This window comes from Bubalus kerabau, chromosome X, assembly GCF_029407905.1.
Source record: "Bubalus kerabau isolate K-KA32 ecotype Philippines breed swamp buffalo chromosome X, PCC_UOA_SB_1v2, whole genome shotgun sequence".
NCBI classification, from domain to species: Eukaryota; Metazoa; Chordata; class Mammalia; order Artiodactyla; family Bovidae; genus Bubalus; species Bubalus kerabau.
In genome coordinates, this window is record NC_073647.1 from 45,768,439 (window position 1) to 45,789,361 (window position 20,923).

Consider the following 20,923-nt stretch of genomic DNA (forward strand, 5'->3'; position numbering starts at 1 on the left):
GAGAAGCCATTTTGCTATGGATCTGTGGAGCATTTAGTAAGTAAAGGTCTTTCTGGATTTCCACAGAGCCCCAGGAAATGTAAGTCATGCAAAGATGCTGGAACCCAAAACTAGCAGGACACTTTCCTAGGGATTCCAAGCTGGTCATGACCAGTGCTTAGTCTTGAACTGGGGTGTTAAGGCCACAGCCAGGGCTCACAGGATGCTCTAACTCACAGCATCCTTTATTGGCACATGTAGGTCCCCCTTTCCCAGGAGAATGCAGCCAGGATAGGGAAGACCCGGGCCCCCAGTCTTCTTTGGTCTGAGGCTTCAGCAGGCCTGTGTGCTTCCTCCCTCAGCTCTGATGCCATTTCGGCCTCTGCTGTCCTGGCCAACAGGAAGAGCAACAGCCTGGCAGACCTGGAGAATATGGAGACAAATCCAAAGGGGTAAGGCATCAGCCAACACTGCTTCTGTGGTGGAGAGACACAGCTCAGGTGTGCATTAGCCCTTGGCTGGGAAGGTGAGATCAGTGATGCCTACTAGCCAAAGGGATGTGGTGAGGGCTGAAGCTCCAGCTACAAACCTCTGGCCTGTGCCTCCGAGGCCACAGAGCCTCCCAGTACACCTTGTTGCATCTAGCCAGGAAGTCCTCCATTATCAGGAAGTCACCCACTCTTTCGGTCAGCACTCACTTGGACAGCACCTGCCCTGTCCTGGAGGTTGGAACACACAGACAAAACCCAGCCCATACTGGAATAGGGTAAGTGGGGCCAAACACAGCCTTGTGCAACAGGTGATTTTGAGCTGAATTTTGAAAGGTGAATAGGAATCCTCCAAGCAAAGGGAACAGTATATACATAAGACTCCAAACAACCTGATATTTACTTGGCACTGCATGTAGCTGAGTGTGGAACAGGCTTGTCACAGTAGGCATGGGATGACTGGCCTTTAGTACCAGATATCATTAATAATCACAACAGCCACTTCACTTTGGGGAAACTCCTGTGTGCACAGACCTGTACTTAGTTTCTCATACAGTCTTCCCCACAGTCGTGAGCTTTGCACCTAATTATAATGAAGAACAAAGGACTAGAAGTCACATCTCTGTGACTCCTGGGAAGAACAGTGCTCTGAAAGAAATAACCAGGTTGCTAAGATAAGAGAGTAATGGTGGCGAGGAGGGTACTACTTAGATGAGTGGAGTGGGGCAATGACTCAGGAGAGCTCCTCTAAGGAGGAGAAGGAACCAACAACTCTAGGAAGAGCAAGGAGAAAAGAACTGGAGATGGGGAAACATAAACTAAAAAACTCTGCTGTGGGAACACACTTAGCAGGTTCCAAAGCATCAAGTAGCTGGAGCCAACCTGGTGAGGGGAATCACAGATGGAACTGGGCCCTGGTAAGCCATGAGAGGGAGACTGAATCTTATTTCAATTTTTAAGCCAGAGAGGGACGTTGTCTGATTTAGATGTTTAAAAAGTGAGTGAATTCCTGCAATGTCACACCTCATTACAGCTACTTTTTTTTTTTTTAACATTTGTCACCCCTATATAAACCACAATGCTGGGGGTTGGGTTGGCAACAGATCTCTAAGGTATGAGGCCCTATTATGTGACTTTTTTATGTTTTGAATTGCACTGAAAGTTAACAGAGTGAAAACAAAAACTGACACCTGTTACCAGATTTGAGGAGGGTTAAAGAGGACCCTCCTGTGGGCCTTGGTTCTTGGTAAGGAACCAAAGAAGAATCTGAGGTCTTACCCATGGCAAAAGAAAGTTTATTAAGGAAAAAACAGAAAGTACACCTCAACTGAGACATGGGCCAACCCAAGAGAGGCACTGGCAACAGAATGATGAAGTACAGGGGTTTTTCAAGACAGAGGGCTTTTACATATTCACCTAGGCCAGCATGGACTGACAGTTTTGATTGACAGTTGGAAGTTGCATAACAACAGGCTCTATCACACATTCTTTCCCATAATTCAGTCTGTTATAATCATGTATGTATGCATAGATAGATATATGTATGTATGTATAGATGTATGTATGTATGTATAGAATATTTATGAGCCCTCAATGGACTCCTGGATGCCTAAGGTTACTTGAGGACACACCTGCACATCAAGGGCACATGTGGGGGAATTGAAAAAGCCCCTGTGGGCTTTGTATGGACTGTCTGCCTAAGGCACATGTGCTAGAGCTGGAAAAGTGTGGTTATTTTGTAGCATATTGGTGAGCTCTCCTGGGCCATAGTGGCACATGTCTGGGGTGGGATTTAGACATCAGCTTGAATTATCCATTATCTTATGTAATATTCCTCAAACCTAGGGAAGGATCTTGCTTCTTGCTATGCAATTTGACAGTGGAGGAAACAGACGACTCCTGTGAAGAGCAGAGCTAGGGATAGAGCTCAGATAGGGCTAACTCTGGGCTTCCCTTGTGGCTCAGTGTAAAGAATCTGCCTGCAGTGCAGGAGACCCAGGTTCAATTCTTGGGTCTGGAAGATACCCTGGAGGAGGGAATGGCAACCCATTCCAGTATTCTTGCCTGGAGAAATTCGTGGACAGAAGAGCCTGGCCAGCTATAGTCCATGGGGTCAGACATGACTGAGTGACTAACTCTAGAGCCCAGGTTTGCAACTACTTTACTCTGCTTAAAAGTTTGCAAAATCAAAATTGATCAGTGTTTCACAAATCTAGCTGCACTTGATAACCACCTGGGAAGTTTTTGTTTTTTTAAGTATCCAGAAAGCATGCAGAAATTTAGACTTTATTGTTCTAGGATAGTGGTTCTGAACATGGGGCATCTCCCCCACCTCCAACCCCCGAGTCACTTAGCGATGTTTGGAGACACTGTTGATTGCCACAAATGGGAAAGGGTGTTACTGGCAAGTAGTAGGTGGAGACCAGGAATGCTGCCCAATGGCCGACAGTGCACAGGACAGCTCCCATCACAGTTATCCAGTCCAAAATTTCAATAATGGTGAGGTTGACAAACGCTGCCCTAAAGCTGATCTCTACGGAAAGTCAGAAGATACGGTCTGGAAAGAAAAAACGGCGCACACACTCCCCGCCTTCGCTGCAGGTATCTGAGCAGTGGGTGCAGAACGTATACGCCTGCACATGCGCACACCTGCACACCTTTGGCTCTAGGCCAGCGAGAGGCCTTCCTGTGTGCGCCTGCGCGTGCGTGCCCCGCGGGGGTCGGGGGGGGGGTAGGTGAGCGTATACGTCCAGCTCCTCTGCGCCTGCGCGCGCCGCCATGTCCTGCGGCCATATGCTCGCGTCGCGGTGCATATCAGGAAATGCGACAGTCCACGCTTCGAAATGGCTACCCTGGGCGAGAGAAACCTTGGCGGCGGTTCTCGCAAACGCCGCCAGATGGCGCGCGAGGATCACAATTCTGCCTGGCCGCCTGTCTTGGCGCTTTGGGCTCACTGCCCATCCCCCGATGGCCTGGAGGATCTGGGCGGTCCCGCCCGCATGGAGTTGACCCAGGCCCCCTGAACCCGAGTGCACCATCACCACAGTGCAGGCGGAGGCAGAAGAGAGGAAGGGAGCTGGGTGCCCGCAAAGATCCAAAGGGACTGTTTGGCGAACTGCCCTGGAGGTCTCTGGACGCCAGACGCTGGTCTTCAGAGCTGGCCGCGGCCGGTACCCATGGACACGAGGGGAGGGCGGCTCGACCCTCCAACCCCGAGGGACCCTGGGTCGACCTGCCAGCTCAGGGTGCTGGGGCTCCGTGGGGAGAGGACGTAATTATCAAGAGGTCAAGGAGGGAGGTGAACAGGTTGGGTGGTCCAATCTGCACAGCAGTGCCTTTGTCCCAAAGTTGAAGAACTGCGCTAATCTGACTTTGTTTTTTGTTCATCACGGTATATGACAGGTACAGGAAGAGGTGGTATAGTGTAGTGAGCATGTACTCCTGTGCCTGGGCTCTAATGTAAGCTCTGTCCCTTACTTGCTGTGTGGCTTTGGGTATCTTACTCATCTCTGTGCTTCAGTTTCCTTACCTGTAGAATAGTGGCAAAAATACATCATACCACGCAGGGCTGTTGTGAGGGTTAAATGGTTTTGTGTGCAGGTCATTTCCTGGCACAAAGTACTACATACATGTTGGAGTCTCGTTTTATTAAAAGTTAAAGCTAAATAACCAGCCCCAGAGGAATACCTCTTTCCACCAGAACTATTTAAGGACATGGGGAATGCTGGCCTCTGCTCCTCTTTTCCAGGTTTATTGGCCTGATTTCATTTAATAAGACACAGAGTCGCTCACCCTTTCCCCAGTAAATTTTTGTCATTAGACTTTACATCTAAAGCATATGCTGTTTTCCTCTGTGTTGCAAGTCTGGGCTTTTCAGATTTATGTTCTCTCTGCATTAGGAACATGTGAACTTTAAGCACGTGTATTCACTGTGGACAACTGCTGTCAATCATTGGAAGAGTCTAATGGAGGTACCAAGAGTGGAAGGAGCTGTTGTTTTCCATGTAAAGAATATGACTGTGTCCACGGTTGGCTGTAGCTGGACTAGGCTTCCAGATTTTTGATCTAGTTACAGCCAGAAGTATTATAATACCTTTACTATCTCTAAACACTTGACTTCTAGGCAATTTATTAGGGGCCAGGTGGACTTCTGGGTTGTTTTATTGCTCAGCAAGACTTCTTGTGACTGTTTTACTAAAATTTATTTTTCATGGGTCAGGTGGGTTATACCTTCTATAATTGTAGTGACTCTGCTCTGAGGCCTAGGGCAAAGCAGCTTTATTCATCTACTTGTCCCTTCATCTACTTGTCCCTGTGCCACGGTGGACATTCAAATTGCTCTTTGCTGAGAATCTTGGCTTTATTCACAAACTTGGTGAGGATAACTTCTATCATCATAATTCTACTGGAGCTATGGGTTGGTACAGGACTCTGATTAAGTAAAGTTAGCTCATGGGGTTCTCAAGGCAAGAATACTGAGGACTAAAGAGCCTCTTGATGAAAATGAAAGAGGAGAGTGAAAAAGCTGGCTTAAAACTCAACATTCAAAAAACTAAGATCATGGTATCCGGTCCCATCACTTCATGGCAAATAGATGGGGAAACAATGGAAACAGTGAGACACTGTTTTTTGGCCTCCAAAATCACTGCAGATGGTGACTGCAGCCATGAAATGAAAATATGCTTGCTCCTTGGAAGAAAAGCTAAGACCAACCTAGACAGCATATTAAAAAGCAGAGACATTACTTTGCTGACAAAGGTCCTTCTAGTCAAAGCTATGGTTTTTCCAGTAGTCGTGTATGGATGTGAGTTGGACTCTAAAGAAAGCTGAGTGCTGAAGAATTCATGCTTTTGAACTGTGGTATTGGAGAAGACTCTTGAGAGTCCCTTGGACTGCAAGGAGATCAAACCAGTCAATCCTGAAGGAAATCAGTCCTGAATATTCACTGGAAGGACTGATGCTGAAGCTGAGGCTCCAATACTTTGGCCACCTTATGTGAAGAACTGACTCATTTGAAAAGACCCTGATGCTTGGAAAGATTGAAGGCAGGAGGAGAAGGGGATGGCAGAGGATGAAACGGTTGGATGGCATCATCAACTTGATGGACATGAGTTTGAGCAAGCTCTGGGAGTTGGTGATAGACAGGGAAGCCTGGTGTGCTGCAGTCCATGGGTCACAAACAGTCAGACACGACTGAGAGACTGAACTAAACTGAACTGAAAGCTAGCTCAGGGCTTCCAGAGTCAGGAAACATGCTCTTTAGGCCTTTTTGGTTTGTCATTGACTCAAGCCTATAAGTCATAATGGGATGAGTGTGTCAGGGTATTCTGCTGACTAAGGGAGTGGCACTATTGGAGAAGAGCATACTTTCCAAAAGTTATGAGTTCTGTTCCTCTTGTTATTCCAGCTTGAAGGCAGTGAGTCTGCCTACTATGCAATTAACTTCCATGAATAAAGAGCCCCAAGGCTGGAGGTAGTTGGTGGTATGATCTTCTTGCCCTAATATAGCCTCCCAATATAGCCATCAGCAATTGGAGGGAGGCTGCTGATTGGCAGGGTTGAGTTCAGGATGGACCAGGATCAAGGTGATGGTGAACTAGATAGTAATTTTCTGGAAGGCTAGGCTCATGTTCTCAGTAACCTGACTCAGTCTTGGCCACTGGCCTAGTGGGCGTATGACATCTTTGGTGCCTGAGGCCATCAGGCACCAGCACTATCACACAGGATGTGGAGGAGGCACCAATGATGAGTACAAGGCCCTTGGAAGCATGCCAGGATGGGGATGGTGATGGGAGGGAAGTGCAAGTATACGGTGATGTCAGGCCAGGAAGGATGGAAGATCTCCCAAAGAACTTGATACTGAGGACAGCTGGGAGGCCACTACCTCCTTGCTGGATTCAGAGGGTGGCAAAAGCATCTGGGCTCAGGCTTCATCTTATACAGGGACAGCCTTTGTCAGTTGGAGGGGAGCAGCGGTGCTGGGGTCCTCCTGAGGAGGACATGAGCACTCCCTGAAGTGGGGGCCATGCCAGGCTCCTTCCCCACCCTCTCTGGGAGAGGAGCCTGCTGTGGTCACAAGAGGGGATATGGATGTGCAGTGGATGATCAAGGACTCATTCTTCCTCAGCGCCTTGGTTGTTTTTGAGGAGAAGAATGTGGTTACCAAGGTGGGAGAGGCATGGCAGGGGAGGCCCCGAGTCCTGCAAGATGATCAAGGAGACCCAGCTGTACCCACCCAGCAGTGCACAGATCCCAGCACCTCAGAGCAGAGCAGCCCCGGAAATCCTGAGCAGCGCCTGGAAGTGGACAGCCCGGCCAACAGGTAAGAGCTACTCTGTGCCAGGCTCCTGCTAGCCTGCCTGAACTGGAGTTTTGTCATGGGCCATGACCAAGGTAGGACCCACTTTTGCCCCACGTCCATGCCAGTGCCTGGCACATTGCACACCTAGATACTCAGGCTCCTGCCTGGTGAATGCAGTTAGAATGGTGAGTCCCAGGCATGGAGCAGTGTCAAGTGGCTTCCTTTGGCAGAAGGAACTGAGATGGAGCCTGTGATGGGAGCAGTCATCTGTTCCCAGAGGTAAGAAACCCTGGCTAATTTCTTATGTGTGGAGGAGGAAGGAGGTCTCCCAGAGTATAGGAGCACCACAGGTCAGGGCGAGGGTGGTCCCAGGTAAGATGAGGACGATATATGCGTGTAAAAAGGCTCTGTCAGAGAATTAGAAAGGATGAGGGGAAGGGGTGACTATGAAAGAGTACATCAAGGTGGAGCAGAGAGAGAAGGTCACAGTGACAGGGAGAAAACAGGAGAGTGCAAGCATATTAGAGAGGTGCCCTGATACTGGCAGTAAAGGTGGGGGTGGGATTATGATTGGTGATGTGTTGGTGTGTGGTATGCATGAGTGACAGGGCAAGTGTAATTGTCACTAGAGATGACCTTGTGGTGTGGGTGTGAGGTGTTCAAGTCAAGGCTTTCCTGATGGCATCTGCCTGGCTGAACATTACATTCATGTCCTATAAAGCTTATGGATGTGCTGACAGATGGTTGAAACACTACAGGTTTGTATTGCTTGGAAACTTCATGGAGAGCAAATGAAAGCACTTATCACTTCTGCAGATCCAAGCAAGAGCGAACTGCTAGAAGGGAACACAGGAGTGTTTCACCAACCCAGGAAACAGGGAACAGTAGCTGTGGCTCCTATTTCAGAGACAGATAAAATAAAAAATTAAAGCTCAACATTGAAAAAACTAAGATCACGGCATCCAATCCCATGACTTCATGGCAAATAGATCAGTAAAAAATGAAAATAGTGGCAGACTTTATTTTCTTGAGCTCCAAAATCACTATGGATGGTGACTGCAGCCATGAAATTAAAAGACACTTGCTCCTTGGAAGAAAAGCTTCGATAAACATAGACGGTGTCTTAAAAAGCAGAGACATTGCTTTGCTGATAAAGGCCCATCTAGTCATGGTTATGATTTTTCCAATAGTCATATATGGATGTGAGAGCTGGACCATAAAGAAGGCTGAGTGCTGAAGAAGCCTCTAGAGAGTCCTTTGGATAGCAAGGAGATCAAACCGGTCCATCCTAAAGGAAATCAGTCCTGAATATTCATTGGAAGGACTGATGGTGAATTGAGGCTCCAATACTTGGGCCACATGATGAGACAAACTGACTCATTGGAAAAGACCCCGATGCTGGGAAGGATTGAAGGCAGGAGGAGAAGGGGATGGGAGAGGATGAGATGGTTGGATGGCATCACTGACTCGATGAACATGAGTTTGAGCAAGCTCTGGGAGTTGGTGATAGACAGGGAAGCCTGGTGTGCTGCAATCCATGGGGTCACAAAGAGTCGGACAGTACTGAGCAACTGAACTGAACTGAATAATTTTATAGCTCTGTCTTTCCCGATGCCTGAGTATTAACAAAGACAGTGTAACTTGAGGTATAAAGGAAGACCTTGGATTTCTTGGATGACTTAACTGGTGAAATTTATTCCTCAGTTACTTGAAAGAATCAGAATTCCTCATGAGGGAGTACTTGTTCCAACAAAAGTTTAGCAGCAGTAGTTGCAATGGCCCTTTTAAAAGGGAAAGCTTCAAGCCAGTGAAGGAACAGACATGGTAGTAAGAACATATTTAAAATCATGAGATTTTGGAGATGAGTGAAATCAAATTGCCATTGAAGGAAAAGGTCTTGAACATATGTATATTAAAAAAATGCTATAGGTAAGTGATAAAAATTTGCAGTAGAAACCCACTGGCTTAGAATACCTGAATTTAAATTTTAAAAAGTAAAATTGCAACCAAATTAACATTTTAAAAATAATTTAAATTATGACTGATAACATTGTGCTGTTGTTTTCTAACATCGGGCAATTCACAGCAGCACTGGGACTCTGAGAAATAAAAGCATATCATGGACAGTGAGGGCACTGATAAATCTCTAAGAATTTTATATGATTTCTGAAATATTTATGTAATTAACATTTTACCCATTACATTTAGGAAATGCTCTGCATTATTATTGTTATTTATTATTATTGGATTGATGCTTCTCATGTAATTTATATAATATAAAATATATTGTATATTGTACAGTATAAAATACAAATATACAACTCACAAGACAGCTGTTTTTATTAAATTAACAATATTAGATTAGCTTTGTTTGCCAAGGATTTACCTAAATTCTTTGAATTTGAATTTTTTAAAAATTCATGTTAGTTTATAAAAAATTCTTATAAAATAATACTTTTTCTTCTGTACATTCCAAGTACTAGAAAAATTTTATTGAGTTTTAGAAATATTTAATTTATATAAGTATTTATTCCTAAGTCAACTGGAATAAAGGATAAGTGATCTTGTAAGTTTACTTGGTAATTCTATTCAAAAGTAAAAAGATATTACACATATATAACATACACGTGTACATAAATGTTCAGATAGACTCAAATGGAGATCTTATGGCTTTAATTCTAAAATTTCAACCATGTGTCAGGTATAAACACAAAGTAAAGACTCATTGGTTTGTATAAGAGCTGGTTCTCCTTTTTGCCACACTTTCTATTTTTATCAGAATTCTGTTTCTGGCAGATGGGACAAGTTGAGGTCACCTGCTCAACATGAAGGCTAAAGCTTCCTGCTAATATTTGTACAGGAGGCTTTAAATTTTTTTGCCCTAATATATAATCTTATGGAGACTGTAGACTAAATTTTGGGTGAGGGACCAAGGAGAAACTAGTCAGTTGGGGTACCTTAAAAGTTATCTACCTGGACAAAATATCTAGAACATTTCCAATTAGGTTTTTCAGCATGTTGTTTTTATGCTTTGTGACCATGGAGAGCTCCCCACAGTGAAGGCAGGACCTAGAAGGCAATATATTTGTCCTAGACACTTAGGGGAAGAGAAGTCCTTAATCATAGATAGTTTGGGATATTGGGAAGCAATAGTAGGTTCTGTGGAGAGTTGACAGGGAGATGGGAATGAAGAAGTGAGAAGAGCTAGTGCACCCAGCTCTTTCAAGAAGCTTGGCTGTTGCAGGGGGGAGAGAAGCCGTGGAGTCGGAGTGGGATGGGACATTTGAAGTTAAGAAAGACTTTTTTGTTTGCCTTAAATGGGCCGTCTAAGTTATTAGCCCATGCTTCTGCTTTTATCCCACTTCCATCCGCAGACTTAGTGATGGGAAGTGTAGTGGCAGCTACTTGGTCAGACTAGGGATGGGAAGGGCAGTCAGAGTTACATCCTGAGAGCAATTTGTGACCTGCAAACAGACCCTCACCCCATAATTTTCATGTGTGTGGGGAAAATAAAAATGCTATTACTTCGTTAGAAATAACTGTGACGGCTTGGCAATAAAAAAGACAAGGAGATCCTAACTGCGATCAACAAACGGGCAACAACGGTACGTCTGTGCCTGAGCCTGTGCATGTGCCGTGGGCTCATTCTCAGTGGAGTTTGGCAGGTGTGCGCCTGCAACAGCCGCCATTTTCTGCAGCTGAGAGCTCTGACCGCGATGTCCGTCGTGAAATACGACTATAAATAAATAAAATGGCTGTCCTAGGCGTGCTCAGCTTTGGCAGGGCTTATTCTGGGCTTTTCCCATGTTAGCCAGCAGATGGCAAGCAAGGATCACCAATGGGTTGAGCCTCACCTGTTGGGCATGCTCAGAAGCCTTTTGGTTTTCATGGCCCTTCCCCCCGCATTGCAGGGTCATCAGTCTGTTTGAGAATGTAGCGAGCCCCAGTGATTCTCTTACCACTCCTTTGCCCTCCTACCCCCGCCCCCCCGCCCCCCAGCCAGCCAAAGCAGGACGTCCCTGTAGCTCAAACAGTAAAGAATCTGCCTGTGATGCAGGAGACCACAGTTCCATCCATGGGTCAGGAAGATCCTCTGGAGAAAGGAATGGCAATCCACTCCAGTATTCTTGCCTGGAGAATTCCATAGACAGAAGCCTGGCGGGCTACAGTTCATGGTGTCGCAGAGAGTCAGATATGACTGAGCTACTAACACACACAGCCAGCCAAAGCAGCTGAGGGGGAGGCCTCTTGCCAGAGAGCTGGTGCCCTGCTGGATTTTAGTGTACAGGCATTCTGAGCACCTCAGCCTGGGGAGAAGACAGGATGGCTTGGGACTATTTAAGCAGAACAGGTGAACTGGGACTGGGGAAATTTGGAGAAAGGAGCAATGGTAACAGGACGAAGGGGACAGAAATGGTGCTGTTTCCAGCTGAGAGGTCTTTGTTTTTTAAAACATCATTGAGGTTATCAGTAGTCATTTCCAGTAGTCATGTATGGATATGAGAGTTGGACTATACAGAAAGTTGAGCACTAAAGAGTTGATGCTTTGAACTGTGGTGCTGGAGAAGACTCTTGAGAGTCCCTTGGACTGCAAGGAGATCAAACCAGTCCATCCTAAAGGAAATCAGCCCTGAATGTTCATTGGAAGGACTGATGCTGAAGCTGAAACTCCAGTACTTTGGCCACCTGATGAGATAAACTGACTCATTGGAAAAGACCCTGATGCTTGGAAAGATTGAAGGCAGGAGGAGAAGGGGATGACAGAGGTTGAGATGGTTGAATGGCATCACTGACTTCATGGACATGAGTTTGAGTAAGCTCCAGGAGTTGGTGATGGACAGGGAAGCCAGGTGTGCTCCAGTCCATGGGGTCACAAAGAGTCGGACACAAATGAGCGACTGAACTGACCTGAAGTCATCAGGTGTTCTTGGGGACTGTGTTTGCGATGGGAGGGGAGCAGTGGTGCTGGGATCCTCCTGAGGAGAACATGAATGCTCCCTGAGGTGGGGGCCATGCCAGGCTCTTATGTGCCCCCCAACCCCACCCCACCCCCAGGAGAGGAGCCTGCTATGGTCACAGGAGGGTATATGGGTGTGCAGTGGATGACCAAGGACTCATTCTTCCTCAGCACCTTGGTTGTTTTTGAGGAGAAGAATGTGGTTACCAAGGTGGGAGAGGCGTGGCAGGGGAGGCCTGGAGCCCTGCAAGATGATCAAGGAGACCCAGCTGTACCCACCCAGCAGTGCACAGACCCCAGCACCTCAGAGCAGAGCAGCCCTGGAAATCCTGAGCAGCGCCTGGAAGTGGACAGCCCAGCCAACAGGTAAGGGCTACTCTGTGCCGGGCTCCTGCTAGCCTGCCTGAACTGGAGTTTTGTCAGGGGACACACCCCAAAGCAAATCCTAACACTAGTCATGCCCGTTACCTTCTGCAGGTGTGATTGGCTAGGAGTCCTTGTGAAGCTGACCAGCAATGAGCATACCAGGGGTAGGTCTCTGTGGGCTTGAGTTTGAAGCCACAGCATCAAATCTGTTACACCAAGCCTGACAGCCGTTTGGAGCATGAAGACCTGGGTTGACAGAGGGATACAGAGTGCCTTTGCCACTCATGGGGGTGGAAGATTTCTGAGGAAAGTGTGTTACAATGTGAATAAATTCTTCCACTGCCACAGCCATCAGGATGGCCTTGCATGGCAGCATAACCATGTTCCTTAGCTCCCCAGAGATCTTTCCCCAGAGTGGCCACAAGTTTGGGAAATGATATACAAATGAACTTCCCTGGTAGCTCAGACGGTAAAAAGTCTGCTTGCAGTGTAGGCGACTTAGGTGCAATCCCTGGGTCGGGAAGATCCCCTGGAGAAGGGAATGGCAACCCACTCCAGTACTCTTGCCTGGGGTGTTCCATGGACAGAAGAGCCTATATACTCCATGTGAGCCAGCTGTAGGTAGCAAACAAAATGGCCAGCCCTCTATCTCCACTCATGAAACACACAGTGAACCGATGACCGACTACTACAGCAGTAACACCACAGTAATAGCCATTAGCATTTGCTTCGAGCTGAGAATGTGCAGGCATCCTTCTGATGCTTTATGTGTACTCACTTAATTCTCACACCAACCATATGGGAGAAGTGCTATTATTATCTGTTCTATAGATAAGAAACTGAGGCAGAAGTAGGTTGAATAGCTGGCCAGTAGTCGTCCAACCAGGCAGTGGCCTAATAGGGATTAAAACACAGTCAGCCCAGGGCCTGTGTTGCTAATCACCATGTCATATCTGCAGCCTCTCCATTTTTGATAAACTGGCTCGTCTTATCCTTCAGGTCTCCTTGCTGCTGCAGCTCTTTTGTCACCTGAAATATTGTGTTGGGTGTGGATAAGTGGATGCCAGACACTTGCTAGCTGCTCAGTCAGAAATGGATGCTGTTTCCTTCCTCTTGTACTCAGTCTTCTTTCCACTGTCTGATTTTGTACCTTATCCCCCCACCTGTCTTTCCAGGTTCCCACGGGGCTTCCCCTCCCAGCTAGTCCACCTCCTCCAGTCTCCACGGTGCATTCCTGTGTCCTAGAGTGATATAGGACCAGCACAGGGTGACTGGGCACATTGAGGCAGGGAACCTCGTCCAGCCTGGGGTGAGAAGGCAGGTACCCTGGAAGGGCTTCCCAGAGGAGAAGGTTGTGTTGTGTGCAAATGTACCAGAGAGGTCAGGTGCACATGACATAGTCCCTAAAAATGGGGCTTGGGATCTGGGCAGGTGCTAGATCATGATTGTTCCTTAAAATCCCCACTCTTAAACTAGTTGAAGTCCTGTGCACTGGATTCTCTGGCAAAGGGGTGGTATCCCAGAGGCTAGGGCAGGTGGATGAAGCCACAAACTCAGACATGATCAGAGTGGCACCATGTTGGAGAGAAGCCAGAATTAACCCAGGGCAGTGTGTTCCCATAAAGCTGGGCTGAGAGTGTTAGACAGGGAGTTGACATGAGGTGATGGCACAAATGGGGAAGGCTCAGGGATGGAACCTAAAAGAATTCCCTGAACTGTAATAGGCAGGCAGCTGCAGCAGCTTTTGGTATGGGACTGCTGATCCAGGAACAGGCAGAATAAAAGCAAGTAATGGCCTGGCCAGAAAAACACCTTGTGAGCTGGCTAGGAGGTCCAATTCCAGGCCAAGGGTTGTGTGTTACACCAAGGGGTTGAGATTCAGAAAAACCATTATACCCATAAGTTTTCTTCCTCTTCTTACGGCAGGTGACTTCCAGAATAAGGTCCATCCACATCTCTTCCTTGGTGATGCCTAAATTAATTTGTCCCTCTCTTCCTCAGCTTTGTATTCTCCAGAGACTTCACTGGAGGAAGGGGGCAGGGAGCTCATTCCAGGAAGGGGCTGTTTGTCAAGTCTGTGCTAGCCCTATAGCTATGCTATAACCAAGTGAATCACAGGCCAAGGCCCTTGGCTGTAGGAGTAGTTATGGGCACATGCTTGAAGGCTGGGGTCTTGCCTCTGACTTACAAAATGAGTGCTTCTACCCATTGATTTCAGGAGCCTCAAAGAACAGAAGCTCAGTGATCTTCAAAGTTTGTTTAAAAAACCTTGGCATTCTTTTAAACTCCTTGACATGGCAGTTTTGGCATTAACCCCTGATAACCCTGTGTGACTCTGCAACACATCGGTTCTCATTGTTGACGTACTTGCCCCTCCCTCCACTTGTTTCAGGATGAGAAACCCCTCGAGCTGTATGGTCTCTGTTCCCAGCCCTGCCCCTCCTGAGCAGCATCCTATTCACATGCCAGCCTCCCCAAGTGAACTGGAGCCCAACTCAACCAGGTAAGAAGAGACCATCTGGGAGATGTTCTCTGGGCTATTCCCTGGAGCTAAAGGACTCAGCTTTTGTCTCATGCTACTTCCTTGACATTAGTTCTAGTGCCTACTGCAATTCCCAGCAGCCTGCTGTTCAAGGGGCCACAGAGTGTAGCCCAGGTTCCCCTAGTATAAACTCCTATGTGGAGGCCTGAATGGAGTCTCCCAGTGAGAAGCTGATGTGTCACTTTCTAGGGCTCTGCTATCCTTTTGACCTTGCTAGTATTTCTTGGGGAACATGCTTGAAAAGGCCAAAGAAATACCTCTGAGGCCAGGCCTATGTCGTCTCTTTCTCTCATGTTATCTGTTGTGAGAAGAGGCACATACCTACTGCCTCACCTCTGCTCCTGGCCCCCATGCCATGTTAGAGTTCAGGAAGGGAGTCATAGCAAGGAGGCTGAGTGAGGTAGGGGTGTGTGTGTGTGTAGGAGAGATCAGAGGAGCCTCTACTGCCATCAAGCCAGCAGGCTGGAGTGCAGAGCATGGAAATGGGGCCAAATTTGGGGTCATTATGAGTCTATCATGAAATAGACCTTGTTTCCAATGATGCCAGTGGCTTGTCCGGGGTGAGGCAACTTCTCGACCTCTGGAACTCCATAGGTGAGAAGGGAGAGAAGGGGGAGATTAGATTGCAGGTAGAGATTTGAAAATCTAGGATTGAGGCTTATAGGCAACCTCAGTCCCAGACAAAAGGGAAACAAAATGTGGTGAGAGAGGAGGATAGAAAATCCACTGGACTGAAGTCTCAGGAGGGTAGTGTACCACCACTGGCTGTAGGGAGCCTCTTTCTAGCACTCTCAAATCTGCACACAGCCGGCTATACCCATGAGCTTTGATTTCAGCCCAAGTCCACTAAATGGGGGTTCTCCCTGCCCTGGACCCCTACTTTAGATCAGGCCCAGTCCCCTGGAATCTTCCGGTATACCTATTTCTGTTCTGTTATGCTTTTTCTACAGCAAAGGGATTCTCTTTGTGAAGGAGTATGTGAATGCTGGTGAGGTATCTTCCAGGAAGCCACTGTCTTCATTCTATGGCAGGTAAGAAGTCCCAGATCTTTCATATCATGGCCTTCTCCTGCCAGGCCCTGTGTTGTTCTCATTCCTGCATCCCCAGTACCTCATTAAGTACATGGCCCGAGTACCTTCATTTATCGTATAGGTGGATGATTTAATTGCCCATGGACATGATTTACCTTTCCAGCTGTTCTACCTAACTTGATGTCTTGTGCTCCCCTTTTATCATTACTTCATCCTATGTTCCACTTGCAGCTTCATCCATTTCTACCTATCTTTCTCAGTAGACTACAAGCTTTCTTTTTGTGAAATCCTGAGAGTATCACTCTTGATAGAGCTGTTGAGGCCCTTAAGAACCGTCTAGTTAATTCCATCCTTCCAGAACTCAGAGCTCCTCTCTTCAGATCCCATGCTCCGTCCAGCATGCCCGTTTGCTTCATTTGAACACACATTTGACTGTGTGTGTTCACACAGATACATGCATAACTTTTCACTCATCTTCTCTTTGCTTGCTTCCTGATGTTGTATTGAAGTCTACCTCTGTGCCACCTCATCTAAAAACTAACCCACACTGAGACAGTGTCCTCCTGGGAATTTTTGAAAATGACACATCCCCTCACTTCTGGGGTTAGGATTTTAGTAACAGAAAGGAACATCCTGGCTTTATTTCAGGATTCGGCCTCTGGAGATTCCAGGCCAGCTTTCACTGCTTCTGTGGAATGATGAGCATGGGCATAGGGATCAAGTTCAAGTACACACTCAACCCTCATTTGTTAGGTCATTTTGGGCAAGATGGTCAACTTTTATGAGTCACAGTTTCTTCATTTGTAACTCCTTAGAATGATTTTTCCCCAGTAGCTTTTTTGAAATATAATTCGTATATCATAAAATTCACTCTTTAAAGTGTACAGCCCAGTCATTTTTGGTACATCCACAATGTTGTGAGATCATCACAGCTATCCAATTACAGAAATTTTTATCACCCAAAAAGGGAACTGCAGACACATTAGCAACTCTCCCCCTCCTCCCGCCCGACACACACACCACCAGCCACAGCCCTTGTCTATTTTCTGTCTCTATAGACTTTTCAGGGAGGTTTAGATATGAGAAATACTGTTTACTGTTATAACCCTCCAGCACCCTCAAGAGAGCTATATCTGTTTACTGTTATAACCCTCCAGCACCCTCAAGAGAGCTATCTTTGCCTCTGTGAACACTGTCCATCTGGTATTTCTTCTTCCAGTCTCACCAGTACTTTGTTTAATTGGACACTTAGAATTGTGTAGTTCAATGTGTTTTCCCCTTTTGCTTTACATTCCAGAAGGTTTATAAATAAGCTTAGTGCTCAAAAGAAATCAAAAGCTGGGATGAAATTCTAGTTCACTCCTTTTACTGCAAGCATGACCTTAGCCAGGTCACTTACCTCAGGAGGTCATCACACAGCTCCTATGAGAATGGAAGCTTCACCAAAGCATGTCCTAGAGCTTGTAGCTAGTTTTCCTTCCTCGGAAATAGTTTTTAATCATTAGTTTTTATGTAAGAAGTCATATTATTGAAAAATAAAGACATAAAAGGAAAAAAAAAAGCCACCCTGAATCACACTCTGTAAGTTAAGCACAGGTATTATGTTGGAATGTTTCCTTCCTTTTTTGTTCCTATTCTTAGTGTCTGATTTCTGCTGTGAGTGGGCTTTTGGTGACTGTCACATTATAACCCAGGTATATATGTGGGGAGAAAAGCCATGGTCCTTTCCCCCTGGTCAGTGAAAGTGACAGTTCTGGTATGCACAGCCTCCAGAATCCTAGCCACACACTTGTCATCTTCCTCATCATGGCAGGTCTTCTTTGCCCCCAAGGCAAGGGATCTTCTCTGCAAGAATTATGCCTTGGTGGCACCAAGTTTAAAGCTTCCCCTACCATTTAGCATAACAGACGATTGCAAGTCAGGCAGTCACGTCTCAGCTTGTGGCCACAGGGTTAATCAGAAAAGCATTCTCCACTAATGACTGCAGTAGTGATCTGCCTCCCATTTTTTGCCCTCCTCTCTCCCATAACACTCCCTGCAGCATTGGCAGCAATGAGGACTCATGCAACATGGAGGAGAAACTCCCATATGATGGTACTCCATACTCTGAGAGGTAAGTCTGCTGTGTTACCAAAGAGCACACAGGTCTACAGACGAGAAGCAGCTGAGGGAGATGTAGCCATTAAGTCCATTTGCTTTTGTCTACTGCTTTGCTACTTCTGATCCATTTCCAGATATGATGTGTCACACCACAGCATAGGGCATGCGTCCCTCATCTAGATGTCACACTTGTGGCAACCAAAGCCTTTGAATCCAGCTAAGACCAGAAGGCAAACACAGTGAATCAGTGACAGAGCTAGGATGAACCCCAGGGCCCTGACTGCTCTGCCTTCTAACTGTGAGCTGGAACTGGTGGTGGTAAAATACGAGCGAGGAACAGAGCTGTGACGAGGGCAGGAGTCTTTAGCAACGGTGTCAAGAAACTGAGCCCTGGGCCAGCAGCAGGGCAGGCTGGGACGTTCAGCAAGTTCTGTCTGAGGGGGAAAAGCAGGGGTGACTCCAGGAACAAAGGCAGAAATCCTGGAACTGGGGAGATACTCAATCTACAAGTCGGTATCTAGGACTCCAGTATGAGGTCCCAGCAGGCTCCACAGCCACACCGACATCATGATAGTCCTTGGGTCCTTGCTGTCCCTATGATATTCCAGGCAGGACCCAGTGGTCCCAGGCATGAACAGAAGGGCCATCAAGACAGGGAGCCGGGTAGGGCATACAAGGACATGTCTCCTGTAGGAGAAGACATGGGTCTTCCCGTTCTAGAGGGGAGCAGCCCACCATGCAGATATGTTTGGTAGGGGGACAGGGAGAAGCAAGCTGCCTGGAATAAGAATCACATTGCAGTGTCCACGTGTATGATAGAGAGTAGGGTGAAGATATGTGACTGGTTTCTGGAAACTGTGAGGGTCTACAATGGGCTGAGGTCCAGTGTGGCCCAAGGCTATACATGGCCAGCTGCACACCACAGGTAAAGATGTCAGGCTGCCTGCATCAAAGCACAGAGTCTGGCTGCATCACATCAGTAGTTTGCATACCAGCCTGACCGTGGATTCTTCTTTTTCATTTTCCAGAACATGTGGAGGAATCTGTACTTACTGCAACCGGGAGATCCGAGACTGTCCAAAGATCACCTTAGAACACCTCGGCATCTGCTGCCATGACTATTGCTTTAAGGTAAGGAAGAGGGGGTGGTGTTGCCGAGAACATCATCCAGAGCTGGGGATTCCTTTTTGGTTCAGAGAGTATGGAGAAGGCTTGATTTCTGAATGCTCATGCTCCATCTCGGGGGCTTTGCAGAAGTGGGAGCTGAGTGAGCTCTCAAGTCTAAAGGAGTTAATGAGTGTTGGCAATTCTATGTACTTAATACTGTGAGGGAAACAAAATCAGTCTTATGGGGAAAGACTATTCCCAACAGAGGACCAGCAAGTGCAAAGGCCTTAGGGGCAGAAGCATGGAGTATTTTAGCTCACATGGCCTGAATAGCCTGAGTAAGAGATTAGTGGTAGGAGATAAAGTCACAAAGATGCCGAAGAACTGGATTATGTAGGTGTTGGAGGACACAGAGAGACTTTAGATTTCATTCTAAATGAAGCTGGAACCTACTAGAGGGTTTGGGTGGTAGAAACACAACGTCTGACTGAAGCTAGAGAAAACAAAACAGCCACTTGATTAGGGGGTTGGCATGGCAGATGTCAAGATGGTGGCTGGATTGGGGATACTGTTTGAAAATAGAGCTGGCAGTTTGTGGAGTGTGAAAAAATGAGAGGAGTCAAAGGACACTCCAAAGTTTGGGGCCCAGCTGTTACCTGAAAGGATAGTGGTGGCTTTTACTGAGAAGGGAAATACTGGAGGGGAGCAGGTTTGAGCAAAGGGGAGGTGTAGATGAGTGAAATTTCAGGAAGAGCTATATAGGGAGCACCTGTGGTCATATGGATATGTGTGTTTGTGTTCCAGGGAAAGGCCAGGGCTGATGAAATCATCTAGGGTGTGTGTAGGTGGGGATGGGGTCTGACACTGAGCCCTTGTGTCTTTTTAGCGTTTAGAGGTTGGGAAGAGGAAGGGGTCTGCAGAGGAGGATGAGAAGTCACACAGAATATAATGCCCCAAGTGACACAGTTTCTACAGAAAGTCCAGTGGTCACAGTGTCAGTGGTTGCTGAGAGATTGAATGGGATGAAGCCTGAGGACTGCCCTTGAACTTTGCAGCATGGTGGTCATTGATGTCAGTTGGAACAGTTTTGGTGGAGTGATGGGGATAGATGTCTGATTGGAGTGGGCTCATGTGGGAATGGACAGAGTCACTCTGAAACACTCTCCTGATGGGTTGGCTTTATAAGAGAGCAGTGCAAGTGGGCAGTGGGGCAGAGGTGCCAGGCATGGGTTTATGCTGGTGGGAGTGGTAAGAGTAGCAAGCAAACACTGATGATGCAGGAGACATGGATGCTGATGGTGATCCTGATGTACATCTGGAGGAGAGAAAGATGGGCACCAGTTAACACATGGCAGGGACAGAAAAGGCTGAATCTGTGGGTCATTATTATGGAGAGGTTCCCAGGTTGGTGGGTGGAAGAATGAGGAACTTCTTCACTAGTTGCCTCTGTTTTTCTCAGTGGATGATGAAAGGATCACCTTTGAGGGGTGGGGAGGAGTGCTGGACACTTGAGAAGAAAGGGGAGGATTTGAAAATTGTCTCAGAGACAAGGAGGTTGGATGGGCCCTGCAGAGCCTGCTTGAGGGGAGGACTTGTGCATTCCTTTGGAGACCAGTTAGCATGTAGTGTGGTGTTCCCTAGCCACGATCAGCCACAGAGGTGAAACAGGGACACTAGCATTTACTGGGGCAGAGGCTATGCCAGGTGAGTTGGCATGGTTTAGTCTGTGCTCAAGGGAACAATAACAGTAAGCCGATGGCAGAGACTATCCGAGTGAGTTGGAGGACATGGAAGTCAAGGCGAATGACTTATTGGTTGTGATGAGTTCTAGAGCAGCAGTTCTCACACTGGAGCATGTGACTCACACTTCACTATCCCCTGAAGGGCTTCTTAAGACAGAGTGCTGGGCCCCAGCAAGGTTTCTAACTCAGTACGTCTGGGTGGAACCTGAGAATTGGTTTGTCTAAGAAGTCCAGACAATGCTGAGGCTGCTCGTCCACAGAGAGTCTGGCCAGAGCAGCGGCTGAGGTAGAAAGGGGTCCAGAACATTGG

General features: G+C 47.0%; 1 protein-coding gene across 1 annotated transcript in view; it reads left to right on the top strand.

The window, feature by feature from the left end:
- The window catches only part of ZNF185 (zinc finger protein 185 with LIM domain), a 71,746-nt gene that overhangs the window by 44,472 nt on the left and 6,351 nt on the right, over positions 1-20,923 (top strand). The window contains exons 16-22 of the mRNA XM_055564470.1: positions 342-431; positions 6,595-6,789; positions 11,897-12,091; positions 14,484-14,594; positions 15,584-15,664; positions 17,706-17,777; positions 18,793-18,895. Coding sequence (XP_055420445.1) covers positions 342-431; positions 6,595-6,789; positions 11,897-12,091; positions 14,484-14,594; positions 15,584-15,664; positions 17,706-17,777; positions 18,793-18,895 — 847 coding nt within the window. The remainder of the gene's footprint in view (positions 1-341; positions 432-6,594; positions 6,790-11,896; positions 12,092-14,483; positions 14,595-15,583; positions 15,665-17,705; positions 17,778-18,792; positions 18,896-20,923) is intronic.